Genomic DNA, 15,719 nt, shown 5'->3' with positions numbered 1-15,719 from the left:
GAGGGGCGGGGTAATGAGGCATCGGCCGGTGGGCGGAGACTGTCGGTGGAAGCTGTTTATATGCGGAGCTCTCGGTCGCTGGAGACAAGTCACGGGGTTCAGATAGTCGGAGACTGAGCTGTGTGTCCGCCGATCCTGACAATTCCAGCTGCGCCATCCATCCAGGAAGAGAAGGAGATCCGTAGAGCCGCCGCCATGTCGGTCACTGTGAAGGCCTATCTGTGGGGAAGGACGAGAACCATAAGGAGATCAGACGGTTTGCACTGGAGATGGGCAAAGGGAAGTCTACCGATCCGGGATCCAGCTGTGAGCTGCTCATCAGGAAGGTGACTGATGTCTTCCAGGCCTGAGAGGGGGAGCCTTCCAGATGTTCTACAGAGGTGAGAAACCCACCATAGACCTACCCTGACCCTTCATGTCATCAGATCTACAACGTCACTGGGGCCCCCATTCACATCATAAACTCACTGGCTTCTACCCCATTGCTGACGCACCGAAAAACAAGTAGAACCCCTTACCTTTTACACAATGCAGCTCGTCTTCACTTTGCGCTAGAAAAGTAATCCGCATTTTAATCCCTTTACGCCTAAGCCTTTTTCTGACACTTGTTAGACCCTAGAGAATAAGATGGCTTAAAAAGACAGTAAAGTTAGCTCAATTTATTTTTATTTTATTTTTTTTGTATAATGTGAAAGATGACGTTACACTGAGTAAATAGATACCTAACATGTCACGCTTTAAAATTGCGCACAAGCCTGGAATGGCGACAACCTGCGCTACTTTTAAAAATCTCCATAGGCGGCAAATTTCTACAGGTTACCAGTTTAGAGTTACAGTGGAGGTCTAGTGCTAAAATTATTGCTCTCATTCTAACGATCGCGGTGATACCTCACATGTGTAGTTTGAACTAGGTAATTTGGTTGCAATAAAACTCCTGAAGAAGCTCGTATTAGAGCGAAACATGTCGAGCGGCAAATTGTCACGAAATCAATTGAGTAGCTCTATGTTGCTGTGCCTTTAATGTGCTTTTTTGTGGATTTACCAATTTCTGCATGATATTCTTATGATGATGTCTCATTTGTTGGAGACATAGGTTTTTAATCCATGATTTTTCTAATAAAAGTATAAACATTTTATAAAATGATTGTACAGATTTACTGACTTTCAATTATATTGTTTATCTAAATAGCACCTTAAAAGTCCCTGGGGTATATGTTTTAATACCCCTCCCTTGGCAAAACTTGCCCTTCCTCTTATATTTGAAACATGGGATGTGGTGCTTTCTGTTGACTCTCTCTGCCCTTATTACCTTATTTGTCTAGGTGGTTTGGTTGTTTACAAGGCGTGACTTACATATGCGTTCGCTTCTGCGCGCAAGCACAGAGGGACCCCTTTAAAAAAAAAAAATTCTTATATATTTTATTTTTACACTTCCCCTTTAAAAAAAAAAATTCTGATAACTTTTATTGCTGTCACAAGGAATGTAAACATCCCTTGTGACAGTAATAGGCAATGACAGGTACTCTTTATGGAGGGATCTGGGGTCACTCCTTTGCACTTAAAAGCATGCAAACCGCCAAATTTGGCAGTTTTGAATACTGTCTTTTTTTCTTTTTTTTTTAAATGTGGCGCCTTTTTAAGTCTTCAGTAAACAGGAAGTGATGTCATGACATCACTTTTGGGTTACTAGATCCGAGACCCGATTGAAGCTGATTCTGGCTTCGTTTAGATCTCCGGACAGCCGGAGGAAGTGCCGGCTAGTCACTTGGACCTCCCAGTGGGACAGGAGAGCCGGGGCAAGTCGCGTAAACATGGGATGTGGTGCTTTCTGTTGACTATCTCTGCCCTTATTACCTTATTTGTCTAGGTGGTTTGGTTGTTTACAAGGCGTGACTTACATATGCATTCGCTTCTGCGCGCAAGCACAGAGGGACCCCTTTAAAAAAAAAAAATTCTTACATATTTTATTTTTACACTTCACCTTTAAAAAAAAAATTCTGATAACTGGATGTAAACATCCCTTGTGACAGTAATAGGCAATGACAGGTACTCTTTATGGAGGGATCTGGGGTCACTCCTTTGCACTTAAAAGCATGCAAAACGCCAAATTTTGCAGTTTTAAATACTGTCTTTTTTTTTTTTTTTTTAAATGTGGCGCCTTTTTAAGTCTTCAGTAAACAGGAAGTGATGTCATGACATCACTTTTGGGTTACTAGATCCGAGACCCGATTGAAGCTGATTCCGGCTTCGTTTAGATCTCTGGACAGCCGGAGGAAGTGGCGGCTGGTCACTTGGACCTCCCAGTGGGACAGGAGAGCCGGGGCAAGTCGCGTAAAGGGGGGGGGGGGGGGCGGGCGGTCCCTCCCGCTGTTTGAGATGACAGCTGAGTGACTGCTTAGCCGCATTGGTTGTTCTCACAAGAAAGCCGACCATCGTCTCTAAAGAACGGTAACGGGGTGATCTGTGCAGCTGCATGCATCACCCCGGTACAACCCCTTCAACCCGAAGGCCACATATTTGCGCTATGTCGGTGTGAAGGGGTTAACGTATCACACCACCCTATACAACCACATATTATAGGGAGCATCGTGCTTGCTTGTATAAATGGGCCCCTCGTTCACACCGCATGCATTAGGCTATGTGGGTCAGTACAGCACCAACACATGGACGAGGCAGAACACCTTGTTAAGTACACACATTTTCTAACCTCTCTGAAGTGGATCTTCTTCCATAGGGCCACATGAGTATGCTGGTCCCATACTAATTATCAGGAGGGTAGGAGGACCACCTCTCAATCACATGATCACTATGATTAACTATCACAGTGAACAGTACCTGTACAGCCTTCCCCTGTATTCTTGCTCCTCTTGAATGGAGAAAAAGATGCTTTGTATTTTCTCCTTTCTGGAGAAGTATGTAGAACTATTGTTTCTAAACCTTAGCTGCTATCATCAAGTGTAAGACAATTTATTTTGGGTTGTTCTTTGATAGTTGGTTATGATAATAGCAAGAAACATACAACAAAACAATAAAAAATGATATTTTTTTTTTTACTAAAAAAAAAAAAAGAGATATCCATTATTTATAAAATGAAGGCCCAGTGTGTCCTGAAGCATCCCTGCCCATTTGTGTACGGGCAGCTGCGGGGTAGGAAATACCCTGGCTGCAGATGGTTAGGTGGCAGACATCGGGAATGACAGCCTCCTTCCGAGTTTGGTCCAAACCCAAGTTCAGACCAAACCTGCGCTCATCCCTAGTGAGGATCAGCCAAGGTGAACTCTGATCCTGCCCTCAAGCAGAATTTATTTAGCTCTTTTTTTGAGCTCTGTTTTACTTTAAACAGTTTTAATTTCCTGGTCTATGTATCTAATTGATTGGCTGCTGGTGCAGGTATAAATGGGATTGGCTGCTGTGGGCCCTTTGTAGTAAGCTATGGTGCCCCATAACCAACATAATGATCAGAGGTCCTTGTTTTTGTAGAACTTGTCATTAGGGCTAAGCATTGTGATTCTCATTTATTTATTTTTTTTATTTTTACAGTTTATGAATCTGTAAAGTAAATTTTTTGTTTAAACGGTTTTTGTGTTCAGGATTTATTCTCAACATTCACTTGAGAGCCAAAAGTAGTGTCATAACAATCGGCAGCATAGATTTTTGTTCTAAAAACAAGAAAAGATAACATTACATGCACTGAAAGGAATGTGCCCTTTTGCTGTTTGTTTTTACATTGCCTAGATTGACAAAGGTGCGGTTAGATAATGTCTAGGGCAAAGGTACTGTAAACCTTACAGAACTAGGAAGGAGGGGGGAAGGCTAAATGTTATGCATTAAAATGCTTTGATATAGCTATAATGAACAATAAGAAAACTATATACATTTCTGTGTGTTTCCCAAGCTTTGGTGCCTTTTTTTTTTTTTCCTTGCTATTTTTGTCTGAATAATTATTTTTACCTTTTTTAAAGTGGAGTTCCACCCAAAAACGGAACTTTCGCTTTTCCGGTCCTCCCCCCCCCCCCCCCCCCCCCCACCTTTCCGGGGGGAGCAGATACCTGTCTAATACAGGTATTTTGCTCCCACTTCCAAGCATAGATACCCGAGCACCCCCCCTGCTGTATTCTGGGAGACACACAGGTCCCAGAAAACAGCAGGGACCAGTGGGATAGCGCAGCCCGAGTCGTGCATGCGCAGTATGGAACCAGGAAGTGAAGCCACAAGGTTTCACTTCCTGATTCCCTTTGCCGAGGATGGTGGCGGCAGCACCCGAGAGCCAAGGGACAGATCGCCTTTGGCGTGCCGACACCGCGGGTGCCCCGGACAGGTAAGTGTCCTTATTTTAAAAGTCAGCAGCTGCAGTATTTGTAGCTGCTGATTTAAAAAAAAAAACAAAAACGCGGAACTCCGTTTTAAGAAAAAAAAGTTGTTATATTACGGTTTTGTGAATGCAATACATTGATATCTGCACATGTTTCATTGTTGGATTGAAAAGCAAGTTGCTAATGCAATCAAAATGCAGGAAGTTCTACATTATGAAAAGCTTTGTGGTGGAGTTTAATGATGCCCCATCGTCGGTGTCAGCGGGCGGACTAGTCCCCCATCGTCGGTGTCAGCGGGCGGACTAGTCCCCCATCGTCGGTGTCAGCGGGCGGACTAGTCCCCCATCGTCGGTGTCAGCGGGCGGACTAGTCCCCCATCGTCGGTGTCAGCAGGCGGACTAGTCCCCCATCGTCGGTGTCAGCGGGCGGACTAGTGCCCCAAGGGCTGGATAAAGGCAAGCAAAGGGCAGCAGTTTGGAGACCACAAAGATAGAGTATTGAATTTTTAAACATCTGCCAGGTTTTCATTGCTGTCTGTGTCCATGTTGGGGTGATTTACACACTCTATCCTGTCACTGGACCTGATGGGAAAATCTAACCTTTTGGTTTGTTGCTGGGTCTGGAATAGAGGAGAAATCATCCAATGGGGATACTTGTTCCAGTGACAACTGTCTAAGAGGATTTTGCTTAACTTGGAGGGATCTGCACTCATGTCCTGTTTCACCTGGAGACAGAAAGTGAGGGACAAAATGGTAAATTATAGATATGAACTTTCAAATGGTCTTTAGGCCTTATTAAAGGAATCTGTCCTTCTAGAAGTAGGGAACTCCTACTGTTGAATTGTTTTTTTTAAGGTGCAAACTCTGGTACTGTGATCCATTTCCTTTCTTTCCAGATCTGTAACCTGTATATGCTATGTATATCTACAAATATATATTTACTTGTATTTCCAGATGAAGAGGGGGATCTGGTTGCCTTCTCCACTGATGAGGAGCTGAATATGGGTCTTGAAATCCTTAATGAAGGTGTTTTCCGTGTCTACATTAAAGGTATTTGTTTTCCAATGCATTATAAATAACATAAAATGTGATCTAATACTGTTTGCTGTAATCCATAGCAACCAAAGATCTGAGTATATCTTAAGATCTGCTGCACCAGCAATTTTGAAGTTTTTATAAGAAAATTATTTTTTGATACAATAATGAGGATTTCTAAAATTACTCATCTTAGTGAATTGATATAAAATATTGGGGTTTGTGTGGATTTGTTTTTTTTGGTACTTTAATAGGCAAATGTATATTCTATTACATGATCTAATTGGATGGTTTTGTTTTCAGAAAGGAAAGACTGTAAGCGTGAGCACCGTGCACACTGCGGACAGGAGAATCCCCAGAATGTGGTCCACCCTAATGTGACCTGCGATGGATGTGAAGGTCCTGTGGTGGGGAACCGGTACAAGTGCCTGATTTGCCCAGATTATGACCTGTGCAGTACCTGCGAGGGGAAAGGAATCCATAAGGAGCACAACATGATTATGTTCCCTACTCCTATTGTAAGCAATGGCAGTCATTTCTATAGTAAATAGCACAGCAGTTGCCAGTAATGTGTATAATATAATAAGCTATGTGGAATCCAAAACCCAACTTTTAGTGAACCTGTACATTGTCAATACATGTGTTATCATTTCTTTTGCTCCCTTGCTATTACAACCCTTCTCTAGCCTGTTTAGGTTTACTCTTCTATGTTTTGACATGCCGGGCAAACTTGGTTGCATAGGTATTGTGCAAACTCTCATGATGGCTGCTGGGTCTTGCCATTGGCTGGCAACAACTGCTGCATTGAGGGAAGGATGGAAGTTTGTCACATGTTCTCCCATACCCAGAAGAACTGGATATTTCCTGGGCACACTAATGGTGGAATAGAGTTGCAGGGGAGTGAACAAAGGGCAAGAAAATAAAGTGACGCTGTGTATGAGCGTATTATACATTAACTTTAATGTGCCTCATGGAAACTGAGCATAGACTACAGTAGATCAATTTGAAGATGTTGACTAGCTCCCCAGCTTTGTAATTTTATATTTAAAGTGATTGTAAACCCCAGTCATGAAATCGGAACAGAACACACATATCTGTAGTGTTTACTTGTCTCTCTCCAAAGCTCTGAGTTTCGTTTCTCTCTGGTGCTTCATTCCTCTGTTATCAGCATTATTTTTTTCGACACATGAGATAACATTTGTGATGGGGAGGGGGATAAGCACACGGCTTGTCTGTTCAGAATACTGTTCCTTCTTTCCTTTGCCTATGTGAAGGGGGGGGGGGGGTCCCCTTTGCTCCAATCAGTTCTCACACAGTGTAGCTGTAACGAACTGCAGTTCTCCACCCCCTCCACTGTACTCCTGAGAGATGCATAAGGATTTTATCACAAGTTTGCACTTTTGAAGGGTCGTAGACAAGAGAAGACTGCAAATAAACAAGTAAAACTTATGTAGAAAGATTTGTTTCATCTGTGTATCATCTCAGGCTGTTCACTTCACTGGGTATATGTGAGGGTTTACAACCACTTTAATGCTGACATGCTATGAGGGATGCATGTTGTGCATGTTTGCTTTCAGGACCCCAAATAATTTTTTTGGATTCTCAGGATATTAGCTACTTTATTCGATCTCTTTAGTGTATATAGATCTGTTTTAGTTTTTAATATCTATAATCCCATCTGCAGATGCTGTCAGTTGCATAAAGCAATAATTGTGTATATAGTATGTTTCTACAAAATAAACGATCCTGTTTTTTTAATTAATATATAATGTGGGTCTGCTGTCTGAAGTATGTACATTTTGGAAGTCGACATGCATGTTTCTTTGTTACTGTGGCTGATCTAATTTGTTTTCTCTGCAGCCTTTTCCTCGTGGGCGCTGGTATCGCAAGATGCATCATGGAGTGCCACCTTTCAACTGGATGCATGGCTGGGGTTACCCTGGCAGAGGCTTTCACTGCCCAAATTCCCAGCAAACAGGGTGTAACCCAGAACAATGTCAGACTCCACCCGCAGAAGGTAAATCTTGATATGGAAAGCTTTTTTTATTTCATCTGTAATTTCAAAGCAATAGGTATGTATTTGTCTAAAGGTTTGAAAATGTAATGTATATTTTTTTCCCCCTAGGTACTGTTCCTAGTTCTTCTCAGCCATCTCCTGATCCTAATGTCACCTTCTTGCAAAATGTTGGTGAAAGTGTGGCAGCCATGTTGAGTCCCCTCGGTAAGTCCCAAGTAAATCTTTCTTAGAAAAAAAAAAAAAAAAGGAAGACTGGCATTGCTAATCTCCTTTAAAGGATAGGAAGCTCTACTACTCAATTGCAAACCCTATCCCTACCATCCCTACTGCTTTCATGCTCCTGGCACTACACTTTCCTACACCAAGCCACAATTTATCTCTAGGCCTAAACCTCTCCTGGCTCTACTCGCTCTACAGTCAGGGGTAGACTTGTTAGGCCTCATATATTACTTTCATCCCCTCTTTCCCCCACCCTATCCCACTTTATGTTTATGAACTTCTTCTTTATGTTTTTTAAAGCTCAGGAGTCCACTAAAGTTATTTTCTTACTCTGAAGTTACACCCTTGACATGCCTGCTGAGACTCTTGTTTGCAACTTGAGCTTATGTTTCTACTGTCCATCTGAAGTGTTTTCTAATGTTTGCACATCCTTGAACTGTATACATATACTGGAACAGAAAAAAGCTAGTTGACTTATTATGGCCTACTTGCATTATTACTTCATGAGACACTGACTCAGAATAAGTGTGTATATTAAGAAGGTCAAAATAAATTAATAAGTCCTTATCAGTACGCTTGTTCTGGATTAATAGCCTAAAGTATTAATGCCAGAAGGTCAACATAGCAGCCAGGCAACTAGTTATTGCAGAAAGGGATGCCAACATCCTCCATGACTTTTTAGGTTCAGAAAAGACCTATAACTGACTGCTTCCTGCCTCCTGCCTTGTGTTCCATACAGGAATTGATGTAGACATTGATGTTGAACATGGTGGTAAACGAATAAGTGTGTATATTAAGAAGGTCAAAATAAATTAATAAGTCCTTATCAGTACGCTTGTTCTGGATTAATAGCCTAAAGTATTAATGCCAGAAGGTCAACATAGCAGCCAGGCAACTAGTTATTGCAGAAAGGGATGCCAACATCCTCCATGACTTTTTAGGTTCAGAAAAGACCTATAACTGACTGCTTCCTGCCTCCTGCCTTGTGTTCCATACAGGAATTGATGTAGACATTGATGTTGAACATGGTGGTAAACGCAGCAAGATAGCAACCCCGCCATCTGGTTCTGAAGCTAGAGATTCCCAACCGAACAGCTCATCCTTCACTTCAAACCCTCAGAATGGTAACAGCAAACCTGAAAACGAGGAGTGTATGGATACAGATGCCATTGCTAAACGGATGAAAGATGTTTCTTTGAACCCCTCTGTTCAAAATGAAAATGTAAGTGCTCCTTCACTGTTCTTCAAATGGGAATACTTCCTCTACTTAACTGTAAATGATGATCGGTAGTGGGGGCATGTACCATGTTGGAAGACTAACTCCATTTAAAAGATAAGGTCACCTTTTGTAACATGTTACATCCATATTCAGGGTGTAACATGTTACTGTTGCAGCAGCCCCCACACCCTCTGATCCTCTGTTGTGGCAGCGAGTGGGGGATCTTCAAGTACTGACAGCCTTTTGCGGCTGTCGGCTTGTAGTTCTCAATGAACTTCCAGGGCGCTATTGAGCACTCTAGGTAGTCAGTGCGTTAACTGGCTGCCCAAACGAGGTATGAGCAGACAGCTTACACTCTGTCTGCAAGAGCCCTGCATTGCACCAGCGATCTCCTGATCGTGGGTGCAATGCTTTGCAGGCTCCTTTAAAAAAAAAAATAAATGCACAATTTTATTTGTTTATTTTTAAGGGGAACTTATCCCTTTTAATGGCTTCTCTTGACAGAAGACTATTTGGCTCCATAACCTATAGAACTCACAGAACCTCTCTAAATTGATCAGTTATAATACGTGTACATTGACTCTGCACCCCATGCAGAGAAAGAGCTGGTTTTCTTACCCATAGCAAATGGCAACCTGTATACTCTCTAGTTGCAGTATGCCTGTCTGTGGACATAAAAATATTTGGTGTCTTTTGCAAGAGTAGTGTGTTTGTCCTAAAAAAGGCAATTAGTGCCAACTTGTTTTCTGTATACCATGTTTTAGATTCCTTAGAATCTATTCGTGCTCCCTGCAAAGGGCTTCTTATATGCGATAATGCCTTTTGGGAATTCACTTCTGTATTCAGTGTTTGAAATCTGCTCCTATGTCCTACAGGAACAAAGTGACCACAACAGCAACGCATCAGGTGGTGACGATGACTGGACTCATGTCTCCCCCAAAGAGGTGGACCCGTCGACTGGTGAGCTGCAGTCCCTTCAACCAGACACAGAGGAACCCAGTTCTTTAGACCCAAACAGACCCATTCATGTTCCAACAGGTCTCAGAGAAGCTGCCATTTATCCACACCTCCCAGCAGGTAACATCTTCTCTTTAAACAACATTTGTTGTTTAATACATTTTAAGCAAATGTAGGTGTAAATATTTTGGTACTGTAAAAAGGGTCATAGGTTACTAGTATTTTGCCTTGAAATGACAGCTAAGATATTCTGCTTTGAAAACAAGGGAACTAGAAATAGAAAATAGAAAAAAAATCCACCATAATCTACAGTATATTTATGTTAAAAAAGACAATTGATCCTACCTTGTTTTTTCTATAGCATGTGTGAGATTCCTTCGAATCTATCTGTGCAGGGATATACAGTGGGGGCGGAAAGTATTCAGACCCCCTTACATTTTTCACTCTTTGTTATATTGCAGCCATTTGCTAAAATCATTTAAGTTCATTTTGTTTCCTCATTAATGTACACCCAGCACCCCATATTGACAGAAAAACACAGAATTGTTGACATTTTTGCAGATTTATTAAAAAAGAAAAACTGAAATATCACATGGTCCTAAGTATTCAGACCCTTTGCTCAGTATTTAGTAGAAGCACCCTTTTGATCTAATACAGCCATGAGTCTTTTTGGGAAAGATGCAACACGTTTTTCACACCTGGATTTGGGGATCCTCTGCCATTCCTCCTTGCAGATCCTCTCCAGTTCTGTCAGGTTGGATGGTAAACGTTGGTGGACAGCCATTTTTAGGTCTCTCCAGAGATGCTCAATTGGGTTTAAGTCAGGGCTCTGGGTGGCCATTCAGGAACAGTCACGGCGTTGTTGTGAAGCCACTCCTTCGTTATTTTAGCTGTGTGCTTAGGGTCATTGTCTTGTTGGAAGGTAAACATTCTGCCCAGTCTGAGGTCATGAGCACTGTGGAGAAGGTTTTCGTCCAGGATATCCCTGTACTTGGCCCCATTCATCTTTCCCTCAATTGCAACCAGTCGCCCTGTCCCTGCAGCTAAAAAACACCCCACAGCATGATGCTGCCACCACCATGCTTCACTGTTGGGACTGTATTGGACAGGTGATGAGCAGTGCCTGGTTTTCTCCACACATACCATCTTTGAATCCTTCAGGTGTTTTTTTTTTTTTTTTTTTTTTTTTTTAGCAAACTTCATGCAGGCTTTCATGTGTCTTGCACTGAGGAGAGGCTTCCGTTGGGCCACTCTGCCATAAAGCCCCGACTGGTGGAGGGCTGCAGTGATGGTTGACTTTATATAACTTTCTCCTATCTCCCGACTGCATCTCTGGCGCTCAGTCACAGTGATCTTTGGGTTCTTCTTTACCTCTCTCACCAAGGCTCTTCTCCCCCGATAGCTCAGTTTGGTCGGACGGCCAGCTCTAGGAAGGGTTCTGGTCGTCCCAAACGTTGTCCATTTAAGGATTATGGAGGCCACTGTGCTCTTAGGAACCTTAAGTGCAGCAGAATTTTTTTTGTAACCTTGGCCAGATCTGTGCCTTGCCACAATTCTGTCTCTGAGCTCTTCAGGCAGTTCCTTTTGACCTCATGATTCTCATTTGCTCTGACATGCACTGTGAGCTGTAAGGTCTTGTATAGACAGGTGTGTGGCTTTCCTAATCAAGTCCAATCAGTATAATCAAACACAGCTGGACTCAAATGAAGGTGTAGAACCATCTCAAGGATGATCAGAAGAAATGGACAGCACCTGAGTTAAATATGAGTGTCACAGCAAAGGGTCTGAATACTTAGGACCATGTGATATTTCAGTTTTTCATTTTTAATAAATCTGCAAAAATGTCAACAATTCTGTGTTTTTCTGTCAATATGGGGTGCTGTGTGTACATTAATGAGGAAACAAAATGAACTTAAATGATTTTAGCAAATCGCTGCAATATAACAAAGAGTGAAAAATTTAAGGGGGTCGGAATACTTTCCGTCCCCACTGTAACTAAGGTCATAAAAAAATTGTCAGTTAGTGACCGATATATAATAGCAGACATTGCGATTTTAGTTTGGGAGTTCCAAACTCATTGATGCTTTGGTATGCAAATTACAACCAGCTCCCATAATTGATAGTATGGTGCCACCTCCTGCAGATCTGTTAAATCAGTGATGGGGTAATGACCATGCACAAGGGCGGTACCAATCGACTTCTGTACAACTGCCCTGCTGGAAAATTTCCTCTTATATAGTTTGCAGCACTGATCAGTGTATTATGTTGGCAGGGAAGTGTCGTCCGTCTCTCCCCCCCCCCCCCTCCCTCCCCACTGGTTGAACAAAAAAACTGACTCATCTATGGCCAGCTTTAGAGATGTAACACTTTTTTTTATTTGGCAGACTTGCTTGTACCTGACCTTCTAGGTAAAATCTATTGAAGCCAGAGACAACCAAGCAGCTAACCTTTTCAGATGTCTGACGATGTGAGCTCCCATACTTTTCCTATGACTGCTTTTACATGAACAAAGATTATAGTTACTGCATTTAAGACTGCAGTCTGGTGCTTTTGTACTGTCCTCTTCCTCCCCCTGCTCCCCCACCCCAACCATTCTTTCCATAAAGACCTGATGCAGGAGACTGTTCTGAGAATATGTAAATATAAAGTAGACCTGTAACAAACCTGGTCAATTCAAACTGAGCATAAGATGAAAACACATGACTACCTTGAGTAAAAATGGTATTTCAAAATGATCAGTGGATTCAAAGATAAAGATAGGTTGAGATTTTCAGATTCCAGCTAACAATTGTGTTTTTTATGAGGCTTGTGGTTGTGTGTTGTGATTATTTTTAACCACTTCTTTTTCCTTTTTGTCTTCCAGAAGCAGATCCTCAGCTCATTGAAACACTATCACAGATGCTGTCCATGGGTTTCACAGACGAGGGAGGCTGGCTTACCAGGCTACTGGAAGCAAAACAATATGACATTGGGTCGGCTCTCGATGCCATGAAGTCTGTGCGGCATCTTCCTCACTAATAGCATCCGCGCATTTCTGTTGCTATCTTAACTCTGCCTTTCTTATGTTGCTATAATATATAATTATAGACTGATATTCATATCACAGCTCTACAGATGGTGGAGACGATCATGTGCATTCAGATTGTTATTTCAAACACTGCAGTTTGAAAGGAAGTTTAAACTGCAAATCCGAAAGCAACACTTTACAGCTTTCAGTTTAACAGCTTCCCGACCAACTGCCACAGTTATACTGGGGCAGGTTGGCTCCCCTGAACGAGCGTTCGTGGCTTTACATCAACTCTTAAAGAAACGCCCGCAGCGTGTCCCCGGGGCTGATGCGTGTGCCCGGCGGGCGTGATGACTGCCGGGCACCCGCGATTGCTTGTGACAGAGCGAGAATCAGGATCTGTGTGTGTAAACACACAAATCCCGGTTCTGTCAGGGGAGAGGAGACAGATCATGTGTTCCTACACAGTTAACCCCCTTGATCGCCCCTAGTGTGAACCCCTTCCCTGCCAGTGACATTTATACAGTAATCTGGGCTATTTTTAGCTCTGCTTGCTGTATAAATGTCACTAGTCCCAATAAAGTGTCCATCGCAATGTTGCACTCCCGATTAAAAATCGCAGATCACCGCCATTACTAGTTAAAAAATAAAAAAATAATAAAAATGCCATAAATCTATCCCTTAGCGCAAAAAATAAAAACTGTAGAGGTGATCAAATGCCACCAAAAGAAAGCTCTATTTATGGGGAAAATATGTTTTGTTTGGGAACAACATCCCACGACCGTGTAATTGTCAGTTAAAGTGACACAGTGCTGGATTGCAAAAAATGGCCCTGTCAGGAAGGGGGCAAATCCTTCCGGGGCTGAAGTGGTTAATGGAAACCTAAGTTGTTTGGTATTCATCACCTGTGAAGCAAACCATAGCAAAAACTACCAGTGATGAGCAGTAAATTACAGCTTGCCACACAGTAACTTTTATTGGTCAACATACTGTATGGTTCATGGCCATTTCCAGTTTTGACTTTTTTTTTTTTTTCTTTCCTAAGCAAACTGAAAAAACCCCACCAATGCCCTATTTAAAAATGCAACATAGCTTTTGGTGCAGTACTTACCCTGTCTCCAGTGCTGTCTTAACAGACTTGCTGCTCCCAGGGCAGGCACTATTCTTCTAATTTGAATGATGCACAGCTTCACCCTTCTTCTTCCTTTTTTTTTTTTTTTTTTTTTTTTATTTCTTAAATTGATTTTGTTCTCAAAAGAAAATCCCAGTGCTAAGGGCACACTCAGCTGATACTAATATGCATGTTAAGGCCACTAATATTTGGTGGCTGAATCGTCTCACCTGAAAAGGAAACACAAATGTTGGTCTTTCAGCATTTGTGACATTTGTGTGATCTTTAAAAGCAGAGCTGTGAAATCACAAATTTTTGAAATAGTATTTATCTCATAAAAGTACAGATCCCCTGCTCCCGATAGAAATAAACAAATGCCTACAATTCAGGTATGGCTAATAGCAAAGTTTGAGCATTTTTGGCTGTTGAGTACAATGGTTGCTTCAATAGCCAGCAGGGAGCAAAAAGGATAATTCTATTTGCAAAGCTGGTGATTTTACAGTCATGTCTCTTACTATCAGATCTGCAAGAATGGTAGAGTTATGCTAGAAACAGACTAGTGCAAATGTTTTTATTTCATTGCCTTATACTGCTCAATAACAATGTGATTTTTGGTTTCTTAAGTTTAATAAACATACTTATTGCTCACTTACTATGCAGAAATATTCACCCTGATGTATTCAATGTGTTAGCATATTCAAATAGCTTCATTACACTGTTATGCCTCTAGAGTCATGAGAAAACGGCAGTGCTAATTTGTTGAGGTTCTATCTGTATGGGAATAATTTTGGTGTTCTGTAACAGTCTAATTGTGACATTACATCTTCTGCAATTAAAGTTCCTTCAGAGCATTACACACGGCTAGCATGCTTTATTTCTCTATCTGGGCCTAAGTGTTCCTTTCCGCCATTGGATAAAACCAGCTTGTAAACAGAAAGTATGCCAGTTGAAAGTTTACTTTTGTACTCTTTGTTACTCAATAACAAGTCCCACTAGATTTTTATGCCCCTACATAGTCCCCAATGGCACTCACACAACACAAATGTAAGCTGCTGTGAAGCAAATACAGAATCTGCAACAAGTAGTCTTGCTTTAATAAGGAAAATAAAAAAAACTCTGCCTAGATAGTGCATACAGCTCACGTTTATTTAACTTGTTCAGATATCCTAATGCATTACTTTTAACTACCTCAATTCTGGGCACTCTAACCTTCTTCCTTCCCAGACCAATTTTCAGCTTTCTGTGCTCTCGCACTTTGACAATTACATGCTACACTGTACCCTAATGACATTTTTATCTTTTTTTTTTTTTTTTTCTTTTTTTTAGCATTTTGTTTACACAAATAGAGATTTCTTTTGGTGGTAATTCACCACTGGGTTTTTAATTTTTTTGCAAAAAACGAACATTTTGAAAAAAAACAATATTTTCTACTTTCTGTTTTAAAATATATCCAATGAAAACAAACTTCATCATAAATTTATGCCAGATTGTATTCTGCTACATGTCTTTGGTAAAAAAAAATAATCCTGATATGTGTATGATAATAGGTTTGTGTGAAAGTTAGTATCTACAAGCTACTTTGTATCACTGATAATTGATCAATCCTGATGTACTGACAGCCTATGTCATTTCTTGAGGCCCTAAAATGTCAGGACAGTACCAATATCCCCCCAAATGACCCCTTTTTGTAAAGATGACAGTCCAAGGTATTTAGTAAAAGGCACAGTAAGTTTTTGTTTTTTTTTAAATTGCAATTTTCTGCCCACAATTGTTTGGAAATTTTTTTTTTTTTTTTTCTCTACTAAATTGTCATATTAACAAGTTATTGCTCACACATATGGC

The 15,719-nt window shown here is 41.3% G+C and overlaps 1 protein-coding gene across 1 annotated transcript; it reads left to right on the top strand.

Moving 5' to 3' along the window:
• Window positions 1-27: 27 nt before the first annotated feature.
• SQSTM1 (sequestosome 1) lies at window positions 28-14,731 on the top strand (the record flags this gene model as incomplete). The annotated part of the gene is given in 8 exon segments (XM_073621059.1): window positions 28-380; window positions 5,267-5,362; window positions 5,651-5,865; window positions 7,208-7,364; window positions 7,473-7,568; window positions 8,582-8,805; window positions 9,678-9,879; window positions 12,623-14,731. Coding segments are annotated over 8 exon segments (1,158 nt in total). The 3' UTR covers window positions 12,778-14,731.
• Window positions 14,732-15,719: the final 988 nt, after the last annotated feature.

Source organism: Aquarana catesbeiana, linkage group LG03 (genome assembly GCF_042186555.1).
Source record: "Aquarana catesbeiana isolate 2022-GZ linkage group LG03, ASM4218655v1, whole genome shotgun sequence".
NCBI lineage: Eukaryota > Metazoa > Chordata > Amphibia > Anura > Ranidae > Aquarana > Aquarana catesbeiana.
Note: the sequence above shows the minus strand (reverse complement) of the source record. Positions and strands in the feature narration are given on the sequence as shown.